General features: G+C 39.5%; 2 protein-coding genes and 2 non-coding genes across 5 annotated transcripts in view; 3 read left to right on the top strand and 1 right to left on the bottom strand.

Moving 5' to 3' along the window:
• The window catches only part of EFCAB7 (EF-hand calcium binding domain 7), a 59,083-nt gene extending 46,076 nt beyond the window's left edge, over positions 1-13,007 (bottom strand). Inside the window, exons 1-2 of one of the 2 annotated variants that reach the window (XM_047788813.1) lie at positions 12,587-13,007; positions 10,210-10,411 (exon numbers count right to left, since the gene is read on the bottom strand). In XM_047788813.1, coding sequence (XP_047644769.1) covers positions 10,210-10,396 — 187 coding nt within the window. In that variant the 5' untranslated portion in view covers positions 10,397-10,411; positions 12,587-13,007. Of the gene's footprint in view, positions 1-10,209; positions 10,412-12,544 lie in introns of both variants that reach the window. The other variant, XM_047788812.1, reaches the window with a different exon arrangement.
• Positions 13,008-15,557: 2,550 nt separating this feature from the next.
• Positions 15,558-21,884, top strand: LOC125133388 (eukaryotic translation initiation factor 5-like). The gene is given in 3 exon segments (XM_047791504.1): positions 15,558-15,564; positions 20,305-20,919; positions 20,922-21,884. Coding segments are annotated over 3 exon segments (1,311 nt in total). The 3' UTR covers positions 21,611-21,884.
• LOC125134789 (small nucleolar RNA SNORA16B/SNORA16A family) lies at positions 16,884-16,984 on the top strand. Its single transcript, XR_007136788.1, has one exon. It is a non-coding gene; the product is annotated as a small nucleolar RNA SNORA16B/SNORA16A family (small nucleolar RNA).
• LOC125134788 (small nucleolar RNA SNORA16B/SNORA16A family) lies at positions 17,153-17,263 on the top strand. Its single transcript, XR_007136787.1, has one exon. It is a non-coding gene; the product is annotated as a small nucleolar RNA SNORA16B/SNORA16A family (small nucleolar RNA).
• Positions 21,885-22,884: the final 1,000 nt, after the last annotated feature.

The raw sequence follows: 22,884 nt of genomic DNA on the forward strand, positions 1-22,884 counted from the left end.
AAAAAAGAAAGAAAGTGTTTCAAAAACATTAATCATGTCCCAAATGTCAACTATATTGCAGTTGGCGGCCCTACTAAAAATCAAGAATATCAACAAACTTTGAGAGAAGTCTATTATAGAGATGCAATGGTCAAATTACTTTCCATTTTTAATCAGTACATTTAAAAATAGTCCTGTTACCAGTTATTCATAAGACATTCCTTTTTTAAAAGCCACACCCTTATAACTATAAAAGGCAAAGAATTACAATGTGAGAAAGGCTCTGTATATTTGCGTACCATATCACACTAAAATATAATGGTTTTAAACAGTTGTAGATATTTTGTACTGTTGAGTAGAAGTGACTTGGTAATTTGCAAATAGACTAATCTCTGCATATTAAGACTTAACACTATCAAAAATGATCCACTAATAAGTTTCCTAACCACCACAAAGGGAATTAATAGAATTTGTAAAGGTGTTAACTGTCCTGAATTGTGCTGCAAACTTCTATTATAAAACTTTATGTTGGGAGTTCCCATCATGGCTCAGTGGTTAACAAATGTGACTAGGAACCATAAAGTTGCGGGTTCCATCCCTGGCCTCGCTCAGTGGGTTAAGGATCCGGCATTGCCATGAGCTGTGGCATAGGTCGCAGACACAGCTCGGATCCTGCATTGCTGTGGCTCTGGCGTAGGCTGGCAGCTTCTGCTCCAATTAGACCCCTAGCCTGGGAACCTCCATATGCCACAGCTGTGGCCCTAGAAAACAAACAAAAAAACAAAAAACCACAAAAAAAACCCCTGAAACTTTATGTTAGATATTTCCAACTATCAGAGGTGAGATTTCACAGGAGCTATGCATTACCAATGGATAGTCTAGCTATTCTACAGTTTAATGTAATAAAGAATAGTATATATCTATATTATATATATACATACATATATATACATATACACACACACACACTCACACACACACACACACACATATAACAATTTAACTAAAGAAATATCCTCAAAGAATGGGATTAAGATGGTGGAGTAGAAGGACTGGAGCTTACCTTCTCTCATAAAAGCAACAAAATTACAACAAATTGCTGAACAACCTTCAAAAAAACAAGACTGGAAACTATTAAAAATGATATCCTACTCCAGAAGACAAAGAGGAGGCCACATCGAGACAGCAGGAGGGGCAATTATGCAATATAAACAACCCCATACCCGCCAGGTGGATGGCCCACAGACTGGAAAGTAACTATATAGAAGAGGCTCACCCAAAGGAGTGAGAGTTCTGAGCCCCATGTCAGGTTCCCATGCCTGGGGATCTGGCATTGGGAGGAAGAGCCCCCAGAGCATTTGGCATTGAGAGCCAGTGGGACTTGTGCACAGGAGCTCCATGGGACTGGGGGAAACAGACTCCACTTTTGAAAGGTGCACATGGGCTTTTTCATGTGCATTGGGTACCAGGGCAAAGCAGAGACTCCATCAGAATCAGGGTGAGACCTGCCTGAAGTTCTTGGAGGATCTGCTGGGAAAACAGGGGTGACTGTGGCTCATTGTAGGTGAAGGACACTGGAGGCAAAAGTCTTGGGAATAATCAACAGCATTAACTCCTCTAGAGGTGGCAATTTTGGGAAAATCTGGCCCCACCCATCAGGCCAAAGAACAAACTGGGGTGAGAACACAGCCCCACCAATCAGCAAACAGTCTGCCTAAAGACCACCCAGGCACCACCCACCAGCTGCCTCTAATCACACCCAGAGACAAAGCCTCACCCACCAGAGGGATAAGAATCACCTCCACCTACCAGTGGGCAGACACCAGTCCCCATCAGGACGCCTGCAGCAAGCCCCCAGACCAACCTCAGCTACAAGGGAGGCAGACGTCAGAAGCAAGAGAGGCTGCAACCCTACTGTCTGCAAAAAGGAGACCACATCAAAAATCTATACAAAATGAAAAGGCAGAAAATGATGACTCGGATAAGCAACTCAGATAAATGAAAAACAGCTAAGTAATCTGAAGATTACCAACCTCCATGAAGAAGACTTTAGACTAATGATAGAAAGATGATTCAAGATCTTAGGAGTAAACTGGAAGCAAAGATAGATAAGTTACAGGAAACATGGAGCAAAGTAATAGAAGATTTAAAGATTAAGCAAGCAGAGATGCAAAATACAATAACTGAAATAAAAAATTCACTAGAAGGACCCAACTGGAGAATACAGGAGGCAGAAGAACAAATAAGTGAGGTAAGAGTACAGACTAGTGGAAATTACTGACATAGAAGAAAAGAGAGAAAAAAGGTTGAAAAGAAATAAAGACAGTCTATGAGAACTCTGGGACAATGTTAAAGCACCACCATCCATATGATGGGGTGCCCAAAGGAGAAGACAGAGAGAAAGAGCCAGAGAAAATATCTAAAGAGATAATAGCCAAAAAGAAATCACTCACTCAAATCCAAGAAGCACAGTGAGTACCATATAAAATAAAGCCAAGGAGGAACACCCCGAGACGCATATTAATCAAACTGACCAAAATTACAGACAAAAAGGAAATATTGAAAGCAGTTAGGGAAAAGAAACAAATAACATAAAAGGGAACGCCAAGGTTATCAGCTGATTTTTCAGCAAAAACTCTATAAGCCGGAAGGGAGTGGCATGATATACTGAGAGTGATGAAAGGAAAAAACCTCCAACTAAGATTACTCTACCCAGCAAGGCTCTCATTCAGATTTGAAGGAAAAATCAGGGAGTTCCCGTTGTGGCGCAGTGGTTAACGAATCCGACTAGGAACCATGAGGTTGCGGGTTCGGTCCCTGCCCTTGTTCAGTGGGTTAATGATCTGGCGTTGCCGTGAGCTGTGGTGTAGGTCACAGACGCGGCTCGGATCCTGCATTGCTGTGGCTCTGGCGTAGGCCGGTGGCTACAGCTCTGATTCAACCCCTAGCCTGGGAACCTCCATATGCCGCGGGAGCGGCCCAAAGAAATAGCAAAAAGAAAAAAAAAAAAAGAAATGAAGGAAAAATCAAAAGCTTTAGAGACAAGCAAAATTAAAAGAATTCAGCACCACTAAACCAGATTTACAACAAATACTAAAGGAACTTCTCTAGGTGGAAAAGAAAAGGCCACAACTAGAATCAAAAATATGACAAATAGCAAGGCTCACCAGTAAGGAGATACATATATAGTAAAGGTAGGAAATCATCCACACACAAATATGCTACCAAAACTAGAAATCATGAGAAGAGGAGGGTACAAATGCAAGATAGTGGAGATGCACTTGCAATTAAGAGACCAACAACTTAAAACAATCTTGTGTATATATAGACTCCTATATCAAAACCAACCTCACGGTGACTGCAAACCAAAAAGCTACAATAGATACAAACACAAATATGAAAAAGCAATCCAAATACAACACTAAAGATAGTCATCAAACCACAAAGAAGTGAAGAAAAAAGATGAACAAAAACAAATCCAAAACAATAAAATGGCAATAAGAACACACATATCAATAATAACCTTAAATGTAAATGGACTAAATGCCCCAACCAAAAGACACAGACTGGCTGAATGGATACAAAAACAAGACCCATTTATATGCTGTCTTCAAGACACTCACTTCAGTTCTAGGGACACATATAAATTGAAAGCGAGAGGATGGAAGAAAATATTCCATGCAAAAGGAAATCAAAAGAAAGCTGGAGTAGCCATACCCATAGCAGACAAATACACCTTAAAATAAAGAATACTGTAAGAGACAAAGAAGGACATTACATAATGATCAAAGGATAAATTCAAGAAGCAGCTATAACAATTGTAAACATATACACACAACATAGGATCAACTCAATATATAAGGCAACTGCTAATAACCTTAAAAGGAGAAATTGACAATAACACAATAATAGCGGGGGACTTTAACACCCCATTTACAGCAATGGACATATCATCAGACAGAAAATCAACAAGGAAACACAGGCCTTAAATGATGCATTAAACCAGATGGACTGAATAGATATTTATAGAACATTCCATCCAAAAGCAGCAGGATACACATTCTTCTCAAGGGCATATGGACCATTCTCCAGAATAGGTCACATTCTGGGCCACAAATCAAGCCTCGGTAAGTTTAAGAAAAGTGAAGTCATACCAGCATCTTTTCTGACCACAACATTATACAACTGGAAATAAACAGCAAGAAAAAACTGCAAAAAACACCAACATGTGGAGACTAAACAACATGCTTTCCAACCAATAGATCATTGAAGAAATCAAAGAGGAAATTAAAAAATATCTAGAAGCAAATGATAACAAAGACAAAACAATTCAAAACCTATGGAATGCAGCAAAAGCAGTTCTAAGAGGGAATTTTATAGCAATACAAGCCTACCTCAGGAAACAAGAAAAATCTCAAATAAACAACCTAACTTTACACCTAAAGCAACTAGAGAAAGAAGAACAAAGAAAACCCAAAGTTAGCAGGAGGATAGAAACCATAAAGACCAGAGCATAAGTAAATGAAATAGAAATGAAGAAAACAATAGAAAAGATCAATGAAACTAAAAGCTGGTTCTTTGAAAAGATCAACAAAATAGATCAGACTCCTCAAGAAAAAAAGAGAGAGACCTGAAATCAATAAAACTAAAAATGAAGAAGGATCATAAGAGACTACTACAAGCAACTATATGCCAATAAAACAGACAACCTAGAAGAAATTGACAGATTCTTAGAAAAGAACAATCTTCCAAGACCAAACCAAGATGAAATCAAAAAGATGAACAGACCACTCACAAGTACTGAAATTGAAACTGTGATTTAAAAACTTCTGACAAACAACAGGCTGTTTCTATTAAAAATTTAGGGAAGAGTTAATGCCTACACTTCTGAAATTATTTCAAAAAATTACAGAGGAAGGAATGCTCCCAAACTCATTCTATGAGGCCACCATCACCCTGATACCAAAATCAGACAAAAATACCACAAAAAAAGAAATTTACAGGCCAATATCACTGATGAACATAGATGCAAAAATCCTCAACAAAATACTAGCAAACTGAATCCAGCAATACATTAAAAGGATTGTACACCATGATCAACTGGGATTTATCTCAGGGATGCAAGGATTTTTCAATACCCACAAATCAATCACTGTGATACACTACATTAACAAACTGAAGAATAAAAACTATATGATTCCCTCAATAGGCAGAAAAAGCTTTTGACAAAATCCAACACCCATTTCTGATAAAAACCCTCCAAAAGTGGGCATAGAGGGAACCTATCTCAACATAAAAAAGGCCATATATGACAAACACACAGCTAACATCATTCTCAATGGTGAAAAGCTGAAAGAATTTCCGCTGAGATCAGGAACAAGACAAGGATGTCCACTCTCACCACTACTATTCAACATACTTTTCGAAGTTCTAGCCACAGCAATCAGAGGAGAAAAAGAAATAAAAGGAATACAAATTGGAAAGGAAGAAATAAAACTACCACTATTTGCAGATAGCATGATACTATACCTAGAAAATCCTGAAGATGCTACCAGAAAACTCTTAGAGCTCATCAAAGAATTTGACAAAGTCACAGGATACAAAATTAATACACAGAAATTGACTGCATTTCTATATACTAACAATAAAAGATCAGAAAGAGAAATTAGGGAAACAATCCCATTTACCATCACATCCAAAAGAATAAAATACCTAGGAGTAAACCTACCTAAAGAGACAAAAGGCCTGAACTCTGAAAACTATTTGACACTGATGAAAGAAATCAAAGACGACACAAATAGATGGAGAGACATACCATGCTCTTAGATTGGAAGAATCAATATTATCAAAATGACTATACTACCAAAGGCAATCTACAGATTCAATGCAATCCCCAACAAATTACCAGTGGTACTTTTCACAGAACTAGAACAAAATATTTTAAAGTTTGTTTGGAAGCACAGAAGATCCAAAATAGCCAAAGCCATCCTGAGAAAGAAAAATGGAGCTGGAGGAATCAGGCTCCCTGACCTTAGGTAATATTACAAAGCTACAGTCATCAAAACCATATGGTACTGGCACAAAAACAAATATAGATCAGTGGAACAGGATAGAAAGTCCGGAATTAAACCCAAACACCAATGGTCAACTAATCTATGACAAAGGAGGAAAGAATATACAATGGAGAAAAGACAGTCCTTTCAGTAAGTGGTGCTGGGAAAACTGGACAGCTACATGTAAAAGAATGAAATTAGAACGCTCCCCAACACCATACACAAAAATAAGCTCAAAATGGATTAAAGACCTAAATATAACACCAGATACTATAAAACCCTGAGAGGAAAACACAGGCCGAACACTCTCTGACATAAACCACAGCAATATCTTCTCAGATCTACATCCTAGAGTAATGACAATAAAAACAAAAATAAACAAATGGGACCTAATTAAATTTAAAAGGTTTTGCACAGCAAGGGAAACCATAAACAAAATGAAAAAGACAACCCATAGAATGGAAGAAAATATTTGCAAATGAAACAACTGACAAGGGATTAATCTCCAAAATATATAAACACCTCCTGAAGTTCAATACCAAAAAAAATAAACAACCTCATCAAAAAATGGACAGACGATCTAAACAGTTCCCCAAAGAAGACAGACAGAGGGCCTAAAAACACATTAAACACCACTAATTATTTGAGAAATGCGAATTAAAACTACTATGAGGTACCACATTATACCAGCCAGAAAGGCCATCATCAAAATGTCTACAAACAATAAATGCTGGAGAGAGTGTGGAGAAAAGGGAACCCTCCCACCCTATTGGTGGGAATGTAAATTGGTGTAACCACTATGAAAATAGTATGGAGATTCCTGAAAATAGAATTACCATTTGATCCAGCCATCCTACTCCTGGGCATCTATTAAAAAAAAAAAACCATGACTAGAAAAGATACATGTACCCCAATGTTCACCTCAGCAATATATACAATAAGCCAAGACATGGAAGCAATCTAAATGTCCATCAACAGAGGAGTGGATAAAGAATAATATGTGGTACATATACACAATGGAATATTACCCAGCCATAAAAAGGACTGAAATAATGGCATTTGCAGCAATGTAGGCGGGCCTAGAAATTATCATGCTAAGTGAAGTTAGTTAGTAGGACAGTGAGACACAAATGTCACATGCTATCACTTATATGTGGAATCTAAAAAAGGGACAGAATGAATTTCTTTGTAGAACAGAAACTGACTCACAGACTTTGAAAAACATGGTTACCAAAGGAGACAGGTGTGGGATGGAAATGTTGTAAAATTAGGTTCTGATGATGGTTGTACAACTATAAATGTAACAAAATTTTCATTGAATTAAAAACAAACAAATAAATAAATAAATATAAAACAGCAACAACACAACAATAAAATACAAACTGTTAGAAAGGAAGGAAGGAAGAAAAGATCCTCAAGGAAATAGAAACCAGATCCAGGTAATAAAATATGGACATTTGTGAACCCATTATATTGAACATTCTTTATGCACAAGAATAATACGGGGTCATTTTTTATTTTCAAAGATACAAGCTTCTTGGTTCCCAAAAAGTTTATAATCTAAATATGAAGTCCACACTTGAAGTGTAAAATTGCTACATAGTCAAAATTAACAGTTAATAACACATTAGAAGTTCATGGACCAATATGAGTATTCCCATCCTTCAGATCATGCCAGTGCATTGTACCTAGACAACTTAAAACTCTGGCACAGTAACAAGCTCATCAACTAGAGGTGACTCTCAGAGTCAACAAAAGTTGCAGATATAGCAACTGCCACATTCCATCCACACAGACAGCCTTTGTGGAAATTTGTAACAGTGGAGACAACATAATTTTTAAATTTCCACAGGTTTATTTTGGATGTAGACAAAAGTCCTAAATACCATGCTGCCTAGGAAAAAAAGATAAGTATTTGGCCTGGTGTATAAGTGGACAATTCCTCAATTCATCTATCAAAGAGAATCACCAAAAAAGGGGCATGTGGAGTTCCCGTCATGGCGCAGTGGTTAACGAATCCGACTAGGAACCATGAGGTTGCGGGTTCGGTCCCTGCCCTTGCTCAGTGGGTTAACGATCTGGCGTTGCCGGGAGCTGTGGTGTAGGTTGCAGACGCGGCTCGGATCCTGCGTTGCTGCGGCCCTGGAGTAGGCCGGTGGCTACAGCTCCGATTCAACCCCTAGCCTGGGAACCTCCATATGCCGTGGGAGCGGCCCAAGAAATAGCAACAACAACAACAAAAGACAAAAAAAAAAGGCGGGGGGGGCATGTGTTTTAGGATTCCATTGCCAGTTTTTTTTAAATCTAGATTACATGGGAGTTCCCATTGTGGCTGAGTGATAATGAACCCAACTAGTAACCATGAGGATACAAGTTCAATCCCTGGCCTCGCTCAATGTATTAAGGATCTGGGGTTGCCCTGAGCTGTAGTTTAGGTTACAGATGCAGCTTGGATCTGGCATTGCTGTGGCTGTGGCATAGGCCTGCAGCTGCAGCTCTGATTTGACCCCTAGTCTGAGAACTTCCATATGCCATGGGTTCGGCCCTAAAAAGCAAAAAAAGAAAAGACAAAGAAAAGAAAAGAAAGAAGAAAGAAAAAGAAAATCTAGATTATCTGAAAGCATTACATATCATTACAATTTTGTAGAATATTTTCACCATACAACCCAAAGTCAAAGAGATAAACAGCGCATTAGCACCCTGCCAGATAATTCTATAAGACTGATAGCACATTAGTAATACATACTCATTAATTTACAAACTAAATGCCATGGTAACAGAAAGCATGTTAAACTTTTAAACTTAATAGATTTCAGCCTATTTTCAAAAGAACAATAAAAAAACTAAAATTATAGTTTTTAATAAAATATAAATTTTAGTCTTTTCAATTTTTATATTTCCCAAAATGGATTTCCTCAAATAGAGATCTTATTGCGTATAAATCCAAGACACTGCTGCAAAAATATATCAGATTTTTTATTTAAGGAAACTGCTTCTGAAGTTGGCAAAATAACTCAAATTTCTCTCTTTTTTTTTTTCTCGTCTTTTTGCCTTTTCTAGGGCCGCTCACGTGGCATGTGGAGGTTCCCAGGCTAGGGGTTGAATCAGAGCTATAGCTGCCGGCCTACGCCAGAGCTACAGCAACGCGGGATCCGATCCTCGTCTGGGACCACGGCAACACCAGATCCTTAACCCACAGAGCAAGGCCAGGGATCGAACCCACAACCTCATGGTTCCTAGTCAGATTTGTTAACCACTGTGCCACGACGGGAAGTCCAAGTTTCTCTACTCTTAAAGTTATTAGTCTTGATGAAACTGACATGAGTATAGTGTTATCTGGCATTGTTGTTTACCATTCTCTCAAGTATACAAGTCATTTGATACACCCAGGAAGGACCACATTCATTGGTTTAGAGGATATCTGCAACTAGAAGAATTTAAGATACGGAAAGAAGCAAAAAAAGACAAACTCTCTCAACACACCCCCAAAAGCAGGACAAAACCCAGAACTCTTTAACTCTCTTTTAAAATTTCACTTATTTCCTAATACTGCTCTTTTACATTTAACCCATTTTTAAAGTGTCCTTTACATTTTCCCCAGTGTAGGTCAAATTCAAAATCGTGATTCAGCTGCTAAAATTGTTTTAATTCCATTATCATATATCTTAAAGTACCAAGATAAGAATTTCTAAAATATTTTAAGCAAGTAATTGATGAAACCTCAAAATTACTCATCTGGTCTGTAAAAATATTGAAAGTTTTTTTTTTCTTTCTTTTTTTTTGGTCTTTTTGTCTCTTTCTAGGGCTGCACCTGTAGCATATGGAGGTTCCCAGGCTAGGGGGTCTAATCAGAGCTGTAGCTGCCGGCCTACTCCAGGGCCACAGCAATGCAGGTTCCAAGTCGCCTCTGCGACCCACACCACAGCAAGGCCAGGGATGGAACCTACAACCTCATAGTTCCTAGTCGGATTCGTTAACCACTGAGCCACGACCCAAACTCCAAAAGTTTTATTTATAAACTCCTGGACTGTGTAGCTATATAAAACAGCACAATAGCATAATTTAGTTCTAAGCTTCACTAAGAAATTGGAATAATTTAAAGTGTAATTCTAATTCCAGTCTTTCTGATCTATTAACTTTCAACAAGACAAAGATACCAAAATTAAAAATAAATTACCTAGGTAAAGTTGATCTTTAGAAATAATGTTATCTAAGCTGCTTTTGAAGACAGTTAAGTAGGCAGCTCTACAATTCATATAAAATAACTCCTCTTCGGTTAGTGGAAATTTCTTTGATCGGGAGCTCTCTGAAAGCGTTGACTTCTTACTGGAGAAGGCTGCATCATTTCCTGGACTGATGGCCATTCTATTAGAAAATAACTTAAAATTTTGTTTTAGTCAATGTTAATCTTAAAATGCGAATGTCACTTTGCCTTTCAAATGAGGGGAAAATCAAGACTTTTAAGATTTATATATGTGGAAAAAAGGTGCACATTATAATATGCATATGGTTATACTGTCATATGTTAAACTAGAATAAGCCTTTGGCAGTTGATTTCTAAATGTATATATAAGCACCAAAACAGCAAAGCCAAAACAATGATGTGACAAATACAACAGTCATAGGGCAAAGGAAAAGCACACATCTATTCTCTCAAAATTAGACAGTCCGTAGAGACTCTTCATAGGCTTGTCATAAGGATGAAGTAAATTGATACATGTGAAGCATATAGAACAGTTCTTGGCACATACTAAGTGCTAAATAAATTGTAGGTAATGAAATTCCACCATAAGCAGAAGTTGAACATAATGTGATTAGCAGCTGGCATCCATCTCCACAAGAGGATCAACCAAGTCATTTCACTAATACCTCACCAATGCAGCCCCACATTTTAAAAGGCTGAATTTCAAAAATCCCATTTATAGCAATATCCAGATATTTTACTGTGTTCCAACACTACCAATAATAATGTTAATAACAGTAGTAATTTGGAGGAGTTCTATAACACCTCTAATCATAGGAGCTTAAAGAACTGTCTTACATCTAGGAGTTCCCATTGTGGCTCAGTGGATGAAGAACCCGACTAGAGTCTATGAGGATTCCAGTTCAATCCTTGGCCTCACTCAGTGGGTTAAGGATCTGACACTGCCATGAGCTGTGTGGTGTAGGTCAAAGAATGGCTCCGCCCCCAGTTGCTGTGGCATAGGTGCAGCTCTTATTGGACCCCCAGTCTGGGAACTTCCATGTGCCTCGGATGCAGCCCTAAAAAGGAAAACAACAACAACAAAAAACTGTCTTACATCTTGAGTTATACCTATTACAGTGGCCAGTTATTTCTGCCTGTTTTTTACAGATAAGGAAATTGAGAGACACAGATGTCACCCACCTAAGTAAATAGCAAAAGGCAGTAAATTTTGATAACAATTCTTTATTAATATGAATGAAGGTTTCTTGTACAACAGTCACCACGAGGCACTAAATTGTGCTGGTGGCCTAACAGCTTCCAACATTATTTTACCCAGCTTTGACTTCTAAAAATACATTCAATCTAATACATTGAATATTTCAAGTTCAACAATAAGACGACACAGGTAGGGTCCCCTTCAGGACTCATTGGATTCTTACTCAGGAGGCCTAAATCACTTGCACCTTCTTGAATTATATAGGTCTTTTACACTTGGGAAAGAAAGATAATAATCGCTTATCATGGATGAAGTACCCTATTTATAATACACAGACCGCCTGCCTGACACCTTCATCTTACACCAGATTTAGAAGGACCCCATAGGGATGTGGTGTCACAGTCTAGTTACTGCAAATTGGTATCACTATAATTAAGCATCAGTTTTAAACACACATGCGTGCACCCTTCTCCTCGTAAATGTAAAAGAAAACTGTGCCAAAAAGAAGGGAAAATAAACGTTCATCTTGTAGCCAGCAATTTTAAAATATATTTTTTTAAGATCGTCCTCGAGTGCTCTTTCCAAATAAGGGAACTCCCTCACGTGTAAATCCCACGGCAAATATGTTCCAGAATTCTTTTTTTTCCCCCCTCCTCTCTGTAACGAGAGACTAAACTGAAGCTTAAATAAATATATAATTGCACCCCTCGGGCTTGGAAACCTCCTGCATTTAAACCTCCAGCCTGAGACCAAGACAGGGGCCTAGAGAGTATACTGCCGCAAACGGCTCCATAAATAACCAGTCACACAATAGCAAGAAAAATAAACTGTTAACAAGCGCCTAAGGCTTCTAAAGGGCCGAGAGAAAACAGAAAGCCATCCAGTCTCCGTCTCTACACAGTGAAATACGTTCACAACCCATCTCGGGCAACATCGCTCTATTTTTATATTCCTCTGGGCATAAAAACTGCACTTATATGCATATTTTAAGAACAAACATGGAGCAAGCCTAAGTATGACAGAGAAGTAAAAGAAACAGGTGGAGAAAAGGAAGCCGAACGGTGAGGGGCGGAGCAGGCGAAGGGGCAGAGACAGCGAACTGCTGGCTACCTAATTGCAGGTCACAAACGAGGAAACGCAGCCAATTCTCACCAACTCCGCGATCGTCTCACCGCAGCAAAAAGGTTCTCTGCTGTCCTTTAATTACCATGGCAACTGCGCCTCTCTGCCACCGGAAACAAGATCCGGGGCACCTCCCAAAACAGTCCGGCTAGAAATCAAGGGACCGTTACTCCAGAGGGAACAGAGGTGGCTCTGTCTCTCTTCCTTAGGGGGCCGTTCTGGTCAGGTCGTGAGAAAGGGTACTGCGTTGCCCTGGCAGGGACCGGGTGTGGTCCTACCCGAAGACTCTTCTCGCCGCTTCCCGGCATACCCTGGGACCTCTTGTCGCAGGGAGACCGTTTCCGGAAGGCGGCATTGAGTGTGGCACAGGGTCGAGTTCCGGTCCGCTGCCGCTTTTCGGACTTCGGCGTTTCCTCTGTGCTTTCCGAGGAGATTGCTGGGCTGTTTAACCCAGTAGCGGGGGTGCGTCCCTGAATGTCAGAATGCCATAGGTATCTCCTCCCCAGGTGTCGCTGTGTGTTGGGCCTCTCAGTGGGCAAGAAGAGTAGATATTACGTGGCCCACTAACCTTTTTCCTGCTTTGGGGAGTGTAAATTTTCCTGCCGAGAGTTCCTCGTCTTTCGTTCCCCGAACCCACCTCTGTTTCTCTTCCAGCCATACTTATCCGGGACTATTTGTCGACTTTAATTCTGATTTTCCAAGGCTTTTGACAGATTTTATATGCTGTGAGCTATATTTGGTGACGTATTGCTTGAAGTGATTCCAAAAATGGTTGACATAACGAAAATAAGACAGTAGATTGAAACACGCCGTATGATTTAATAAAGCACTTAAATGCCGGAGTTCCCGTCGTGGCCCAGCGGAAGCAAGTCCGCCTAGGAACCATGAGGTTTGGGGTTCGACCCCTGGCCTTGCTCAGTGGGTTAAGGAACCGGCGTTGCTCTGGCTGTGGTGTAGTCCAGAGGCTACAGCTGCGATTTGACCTCTAGCCTGGGAACCTCCATATGCCTCCAGTGCGGCCCTGAAAAGACAAAAAAAAAAAAAAAAGCACTTAAATGCCTAGATTGGTGTGGTGAGTTCATGTAAACTTGTGGCAAAACTCAAGGACTGAGTCCCAAGAGACCAGAATTCCAGAATTCTCAATTGAAGAAGCTAAACAATTCTGGAAAAAGCTGCCCAACGTTGGACAAGTCACTTGTCATTTCCAGGCTTCAGTTTTCTTGCTTATCACTCCCCTATTGAAACTCTTTCTTTTCTTTTCTTTCTTTTTCTTTTTTTTTTTTTTTTTTTTTGAAGGTCAGTAAAGAACTTTTTCTTTGGAGTGGAGGTATAACACATAAGATTCTCTGGCTGCCTTTTGCCACCAGGGTCGTTTAGGAACCTGTGCCTGTGCACTTTCAGAATAACTTATTTCTCTGTTATTTTCAGGTTTGGGTAAATACCAAGTAACAGAGGGTGGAGGGAAAGACATCTCTATCAAACAGGGCTTGACATGGAAGTGGAAATATTTGCAGAAATAATAACCTACATCTATTTAATATTAAATTATGATTTGGTTAAGATGTTTAGCACTTTACCTACATTTTCTCATTGAATCCTAAAAACAGACCTTGGAAGGTAGGAGCTCCTGTTACCTCCTTAGAAGGTTGGTGCTCCTCTACTTTCCAGATAAGGAAACTCAGCATCTAATAAAGTATCCTACACACAGGTATATTGATACATGTTTTATGAGTTCCCCTTGTGGCCCAGTGGTAATAAATCTGACTATTAACCATGAGGATTTAGATTCAATCCCTGGCCTCATTCAGTGGGTTAAGGATCCGGAGTTGCCTGTGAGCTGTGGTGTAGACTGCAGGCACAGCTCAGATGTGGCATAGGCAGGCAGATCCTATCCTGTCGAGTAGGCTGGCAACTGCAGCTCCGATTCAACCCCTAGTCTGGGAACTTCCATATGCTGTGAGTACAGCCCTAAAAGAAAAAAAAAATGTGTTTCACTTATACCTTTAAAAGTTATGGATTATTGGAGTTCCTATCGTGGCTCAGGAGAATGAATCTGATTAGCATCCTTGAGGATGCAGGTTTAATCCCTGGCCTTGCTCAGACTAAGGATCTGGTATTGTCCTGAGCTGTGGTGTAGGTGGCAGACACCACTCAGATCCTGCGTTGCTGTGGCTGTAGTAGAGGCTGGCAACTGCAGCTCCAATTCGACCCCTAGCCTGGGAACCTCCATATGCTGCGGGTGTGGCACTAAAAAGAAAGAAAAAAAAAAAGGAAAAAGCTATGGATTCTTGAAGTGGTTTTCCTTTTCCCAGAATTAAGCAAAACGACTTGCCTCCCTCCTTTTGCACTAGAAAAATAACCTAGTTAGCTCTTATACAAAGCTGCAAGGATAATGTATCAAAAATCCCTGCCAAATAGGAATATGATGAAACTGGTGTGTGTTTGCTTAAAAGTAGTGATATTTCCTGAACTATGCTGCTGTTCTGCTATACATTGTAAAGAACTAAAAAAATAAATAAAATAAAAATCCTTAAATGTGGACGTTTTAGACAGCTATTTTCTTAACATATTAACAGATACACGTTACATTAGGAGAGTCTGCGGTAACTATATTCTGACAATAAATACATGACCTTAAAGTTGAGGTTAACATCTTAAATATATAGCAGCTTTGCTGAGTGTATTTTGGCAAAGTGATTTAAGACCAAATTAATGGCTAGGTAATGCCAAAGTATTTCAGCAGAGCATCTCCACAACTGTTGGTAAACATTTATTTTTCAATGTGGTTAAGTCTCAAGGTCACAAATGGTGATGCAAAAAGTTATCTTGGCAATTTACATGTGAAAGTATAGTTTTTAAGTGATACTAGGATGAGGACTTTTGGGTATGCACTTGGTACTTTTGGTATGAGGTTGTGGGTGTTACAACATATATAGGCATATGTATACTGTTATACATATATAGGCATATGTATAATAGTATAGCACAAAGGACAGAGGGAATGGACAGTAAGATTCTTACATTTGCGTAAAGTAGTATTGTTTTTACTCTAAATGGACTGTGATGTATTAAAAAGACATTGTAATCCCCAGAGTAACGAATACAAAATCCAAAGAAAAAATACATAGCCAAAAAAAAACCCTACATTAAAACAGTAGAAGAATTGGAAGTGGCACACTGAAAAATGTTTAATTAATCAAAAGAAGGCAAGAAAGGAAGATCAGAGGAATAAAAAACAAATAGAGACAAATAGAATACAAGTAGAGGAGTTCCCTTGTGGTTCAGCAGGCTAAGGATCTGGCATTGTTGCTGCAAGTGGCTCTGGTGACAGCAGTGACACGGGTTTGATCCCTGGCCCCACAATTTCTGTATGCCGTGGTTGCAGACAAAAAAAAAAAAAAAAATTCTTTTTAAGAAAACCAGGAGCAGGGAGTTCCTCTTGTGGCTCAGCTGCTTAAGAACCTGACATAAGGAGTTCCCGTCGTGGCGCAGTGGTTAACAAATCCGACTAGGAACCATGAGGTTGCGGGTTCGGTCCCTGCCCTTGCTCAGTGGGTTAACGATCCGGCGTTGCCGTGAGCTGTGGTGTAGGTTGCAGACACGGCTCGGATCCCGCGTTGCTATGGCTCTGGCGTAGGCCGGTGGCTACAGCTCCGATTAGACCCCTAGCCTGGGATCCTCCATATGCCGCAGAAGCAGCCCAAAGAAATAGCAAAAAAGACAAAAAAAAAAAAAGAACCTGACATAATATCCATGAGAATTAGGGTTCGATCACTAGCCTTGTTCAGTGAGCTAAGCATCCAGCATTACTGCAAGTTGTGGTGTAGGTCACGGATGTGCCTCAGATCCCACATTGCTGTTGCTGTGGCCTAGGCTGGTAGCTGCAGTTCTAATTCGACCCCTGGTCTGGGAACTTCCATACACAGTAGTGCAGCAGTAAAAAGAAAAAAAGGGAAAACAAGTAACAGAATGTAGACCTTATATACCCTATAACTATATAATTACTACATCAAGTCTTAACTGCAATAAGGTGCCAATGAAAAGGTAGAGAATATCAGACTTATTTCTATGGATGCATATCCCAACTCGCTTAATCCTATGACACTGATACCAGCCTAACCAGATACAAAATACAATGAAAGGACTTTAATAAAATTGCTGACCAATATATTTCATGAAGATAGAATCAAAAATCCTTAAGAAAAGATTAGCCAATCTAATTCAGCAACTGTAAAGGGCCTGTTTGTCATGTCCAAAAGGGGTTTACCCCAGGAACGCACTTAACAGTATTTGAAAATCAATTATTGCTTTTAAAAGGAGACTAAAAGATGGTCCTTACTGAAGCTGCAGCTGCTTTCACATAACTGCTGTGGTCAAAAAAGAGCCCAGGAGTTCCTGTTAGGACTCAGCCTATTATGAACCACACTAGTATCCATGACCATGTGGGTTCGATCACTGGCCCCACTCAGTAGGTTAAGGATCCAGCATTACCATGAGCTGTGGGGTAGGTCGTAGAGGCAGCTTGATTCCTGAGTTGCTGTGGCTGTGGCATAGGCCAGCAGCTGTAGCTCCAATTCCACCCCTAGCTTGTGAACTTCCAGGCCCTAGAAAAAAAAAACGCTGAAAGGAGCCCAAAGTGACAGTTTTTCTGCGATCACTGTTCTGCTTGGTGTTATCTGATTTGTGGCATTTCAGGAAAAGACAGTTTCCATTGTACCTGCTGTTTCTCAGTTGTGTCAGCTGAAGATCCCGGGATGACTAACCTTGAGTGTTCTGGAGAGTGAGGACCCTGGGTTCATGACAGTGATGGAACACAAGAGCCTTGGGACCTGTTTTCCCCCAAATTTTCCTGGCAGTGTCTGATAATAAAGAATCTTGAAGATACCGGCATGTTAACTGGAACGGTGCTTTAGAATAAGACCTGATACCAGTAAAGCTATCTTCATCTGTGATTGTGGAGCTACAGAGTTGGAAGGGAAACAGTATGGGAAAAGGCAAGCCGAAAGAACCATGTACTTCTTTAGATGGAAACATTGACCTTTGTTTTTTGGTATTCTGTTTGTTTATTTGTTTGCTTTGTTAATGTTGGTGCCTGGCACATAAGTGACCAATAAAAGACTCTTGGATGGAAGGATGGATAGATAGATCAATAGATAGATCGATAGATAGATAGATTCTAAAGTAGATCATATTAATAGTTATACGAAGAACACACCCATTCATGATAAAAACTCATCAAACTAGAGTAGAAAAGAACTCATTCCTATGAAAAACTTATGTATATCATACTTATCACTGAAGGCTTTTTCTAAGATTAAGAGGCAAGAATATACTGTCTCACAACTTTTATTCAACAAAAACGCTAAAAAAGAAAGGAAATGCATAAATACTGGAAATAAAAAAGTAAAATTGATGATCTGCCAATGATAGGATCCTAATCCTAACCCTAACCCTAAAAAAGCTGTAAAACAATTATTACAACTATTTAGCAAAGATGCAGAGCACAAGGTCAGCAATACAAAAATCAATTATATTTCTACATTTTAGCAATGAACACCTGGAAAATGAATTTGTATTATAGTTATGTAAAAATATTTTTAATAAATATGCAAGATTTCTACTGTGAAAATTACAGTATGTTGCTTAGATAAAATAAGGATTTAAATAAACGATTATGCTTATGGATGAAAGACTATTAAAATGTCCTTTCCAATTGATCTTTATTGATTGATTGGTTGATTTTTTTTAGGGCCGCACTCAGGACATATGGAGGTTCCCAGGCTAGGGGGCAAATTGGAGCTACAGCTGCCAGCCTCCGCCACAGCCACAGCAATGCAGGATGCGAGCCAAGTCTGTGACCTACACCACAGCACATGCCAATGCCAGATTCTTAACCCAGTGAGCAAGGCCACAGATCGAACCTGCAACCTCATGGTTCCTAGTCAGATTTGTTTCTGCTGCACCACGTCAGGAACTCCTCCAACTGATCTTTAGATTCAATGAAATTCTTGTCAATCTTGGGAAACATTTTAAAGAAATAGAAAAACTGATTTTAAAAATTTTATGAAAAGACAGAGCACTTGTGGTAGCCAAAACAATCTTGAAAAACAGGAATGGGAGTTCCCGTCGTGGCTCAGTGGTTAACGAATCCGACTAAGAACCATGAGGTTGCGGGTTCGATTCCTGGCCTTGCTCAGTGGGTTGAGGATCTGGCGTTGCCATGAGCTGTGGTGTAGATTGCTGCTGTGGCTCCGAGCTATGTGTCGAGCTATGGCTCGGATCCCGCTGTTGCTGTGGCTCTGGCGTAGGTGGCAGCTACAGCTCTGATTCGACCCCTAGCCTGGGAACCTCCATATGCCTCGGGAGCGGCCCAAGAAATGGCAAAAAGACAAAAAAAAAGGAGTCAACTGTATATGCATTTTACATTTTAAAAATACTAGGCAAATACGGGTTAGCACTTCTCAAACTAGTTTCTGCTACTCTAGGCTTGAGAGAATGATAAGTTGATTGCAAATGATGCAAACTAGGTTTCACTGTAGTCTGAGAAATTTAAAATATGTTGCTTTTGCATTGGAGGTATCAATATGAAATTGTAGATTTTTTAATATATGTATAAAGATCCAGGTAGATAGAAAAGTGTGTGTGTGTGTGTATGTGTGTGTTTTCTGTTCTAGCTCTGTCCATTGCCTATAAGCAATGACATAAGTAGCAATGAATACATATAGTGCCGAGATTTTGATTTCTAAATACCATTATCTACTAAAGGGAACCATGTGCCTTTGAACCAGAGCCTACTTTCAGTGCTGGAGCAGAGAACATTTTTGTGTGCTAGAAAATAAGGAAGTGCTCAAGTAATTACAGATACATGGGTACACTGGAGGCAGTGTGAAGGGGGAATGATCCAATTGCCAAATATGGGACAGTTAAACATCGAATAAATGATAGGATTGATTACAATCCATTGGATAAAAAAAATTCCATGACTCAATAGTGATATAAACAGGTGAATAAATAGAGGAGAAAGGAAAGTTATTCCTTGGAATGGAATGCTAATTAATCAGTATAAACATTAGAATTAGAAAATCATCAATGATTCTTTAAAAGCACTCCGAGAAAGTTTAATAGGAAACAAGATATTTACATACAAGGTTTCTTATTACATGGGGAAAACTGGCAGATAACATCTTAATGATCAAAATGCATATCAATGAAATTGTGACAAACCAGTATTATGTGCCTCAAGTTATCTTGCTCTCAAAGGATACAGCATCACTTTTGCAATATTTATGGCAAAACTCCCACATGACTTCATCATTGGAAAATATCAGGTAAACCCAAATTGACAGATATTCTACAAAAATAACTAGCTTATGCTCTTGAAAAATGTCAAGGTCAAGAGAAAGAAAATTGAGAAACCGTTCTAGATAAGAGAGACTAAAGAGATGTGACAATTAAATGCAATGAGTGATCCAGGATTGGGGTGGGGATGGGGGTGAGGATTGACTATAAAGGACATTACTGAGTCCGAGTGAGAACATTCCAGAGAGCTGTTGCGCAGCCATTGGTACCTGTATTGGGGAAACAAAGCATACAAGCAAGAAGCTTACAGCCTCAGTGGCGAAAAATTTTTCATGTCAGAGACCGAGAACTCTTGCAGTCGTTTATGTCACCCCTTCTTCTCCAGATAGAGGATACCAAAAAGTTGCAATCAAAGATCTCTTCATCTTACTGATAAAGTCACTAATAAGCCAAAATATCTGTCAATGTCAACCGCAGCATGTCAGACCAGTTCTATCGCTACAAGATGCCCCGTCTGATTGCCAAGGTTGAGGGCAAAGGAAATGGAATCAAGACAGTTATAGTCAACATGGCTGACGTAGCCAAAGCACTTAATCCGCCTCCTACGTATCCCACCAAATATTTTGGTTGTGAGCTGGGAGCACAGACCCAGTTTGATGTTAAGAATGACTGTTACATCGTCAATGGATCTCATGAGGCGAATAAGCTGCAAGACATGTTAGATGGATTCATTAAAAAATTTGTTCTCTGTCCTGAGTGTGAGAATCCTGAAACAGATCTGCATGTCAATCCAGAGAAGCAAACAATAGGTAATTCTTGTAAAGCCTACGGCTATCAAGGCATGCTTGACACACATCATAAACTCTGCACATTCATTCTCAAAAACCCACCTGAGAATAGTGAAAGTGGTACAGGAAAGAAAGAAAAGGAAAAGAAAAACAGTAAGGGCAAGGACAAGGAAAATGGCACCGTGTCCAGCAGTGAGACACCACCACCACCACCACCACCACCATCAAATGAAATCAATCCCCCTCCACATGCTGTGGAAGAAGAGGAGGAGGATGATTGGGGGAGGATACAACAGAGGAAGCTCAAAGGCGCAGAATGGATGAAATCAGTGACCATGCAAGAGTTTTAACCCTCAGTGATGATTTGGAAAGGACTGTTGAAGAGCGTGTCAATATCTTGTTTGATTTTGTTAAGAAAAAGGAAGAAGAAGGTATTATTGACTCATCTGACAAAGAAATTGTAGCTGAAGCAGAAAGATTGGATGTAAAGGCCATGGGCCCTCTTGTTTTGACTGAAGTTCTTTTTAATGAGAAGATTAGAGGACAAATTAAGAAATACAGGCACCATTTCTTACAATTTTGCCACAACAACAAAAAAGCGCAACAGTATCTTCTTCATGATTTGGAGTGTGTGGTAGCAATGCATCAAGCTCAGCTCAGCTCCAAAATTCCACATATCTTGAAGGAGATGTATGACGCAGACCCTTTGGAAGAAGAAGTCATCATTAGCTGGTCGGAAAAGGCTTCTAAGAAACATGTCTCAAAAGAACATGCCAAAGAGATTCGTGTCAAAGCGGAACCATTTATAAGATGGTTGAAGGGAGCAGAGGAAGAATCTTCTGGTGGTGAAGATGATGATGAAGATGAGAATATCGAGGTGGTGTATTCGAAGACTGCCAGCGTATCAAAAGTTGAAGCTGTGAAGTCTGACAACAAGGATGATGACATTGATATTGATGCCATTTAAAGGGGTGGGTGTAGCCCAGCTTAACTGTGTGATGCTGAGAATCTTTTTGCATCATCAGCCAGAAGTACAACATGTATGTGCAAAAGCTAAAATGGCTTAACATCATGCTACACTTTCTACTAAAAATGTATTGCTGTGAGTGTCTGTAATTAAACCCAACAAGACATCTAGGGAATCCATACACATCAGTGAGCAGGTGTAGTTTGTTTCTTTATAGCATGTTTCTTTTTGAAAAATTAGTGGTGGACACATTTGGATCACATTTATACAGTTACAAAAATAAAGATTTGATTTTGGTCATTCTTCAGATTTGGGGCTCAAATGACTTAAGTTGAAATGGCTCCTTTAAAAAATGTTGCACTATCATTTAACTTGATAAGATTATTGGAGCCTGTTAGTATTGTTAGGTGCTGAGACTATAAAGAGGTCTTCAGCAGAATGTGAACTGTAAACTTATAATTATCTTAAGCCATTAAGAAATAGTACTTTGAAGTCTTAGATAATATGGTTCTTTGATGCCTTTTACATATTGGACATACAGCTTATGCATTTGAGGTTTTTGTTGCTATCTTGCCAAAATAAGTGTCAGTTGTGTCTTGATTTCTGCCCCCTCTCCCTCAAATGTCTCATTAAAAAAAAAAAAACTAAACTAAACTAAAAGCATACTTCAAAGTCAGAGCCTGTATTTTGGTATAAGACTTGGGTTTTGTTTTTCTATTTCACATTGAACATAGTTACCCAAGAAGTCTGTGACGATGGCAACTGAAAGTAAAAGCAGGTGACTGGGGCCTGACCCAGCCAGTCCTAGGCTTTCTTTCTCTTTGGGCATAATTCTTGTGTGTTCCTTGTCCAGTTTGCCAATCTAAACTCAGCTGATATCGAGGTTTCTGACTACATCTGAGAAATCATCTTTAAGGTAAAAATATAAAAGGTATACTGAAAATCAAAAATACATGGAGTGAAGAACTTTGTTTGGAGCACTGGCTTATGTCTTTCACCTCTTTGTGATTCATCTCAGACTACAGTGAAACTTTTTTTTTTTAAGCTTTTTTTTTTAACTTTATTTATTTATTTATTTATTTTTTGTCTTTTTGCTATTTCTTTGGGCCGCTCCCACGGCATATGGAGGTTCCCATATGCCGTAGGTTCCCTACTCCAGAGCCACAGCAACGTGGGATCCGAGCCATGTCTGCAACCTACACCACAGCTCACGGCAACGCCGGATCGTTAACCCACTGAGCAAGGGCAGGGACCGAACCCGCAACCTCATGGTT

This window comes from Phacochoerus africanus, chromosome 8 (assembly GCF_016906955.1).
Source record: "Phacochoerus africanus isolate WHEZ1 chromosome 8, ROS_Pafr_v1, whole genome shotgun sequence".
In the NCBI taxonomy this organism is placed as follows: domain Eukaryota; kingdom Metazoa; phylum Chordata; class Mammalia; order Artiodactyla; family Suidae; genus Phacochoerus; species Phacochoerus africanus.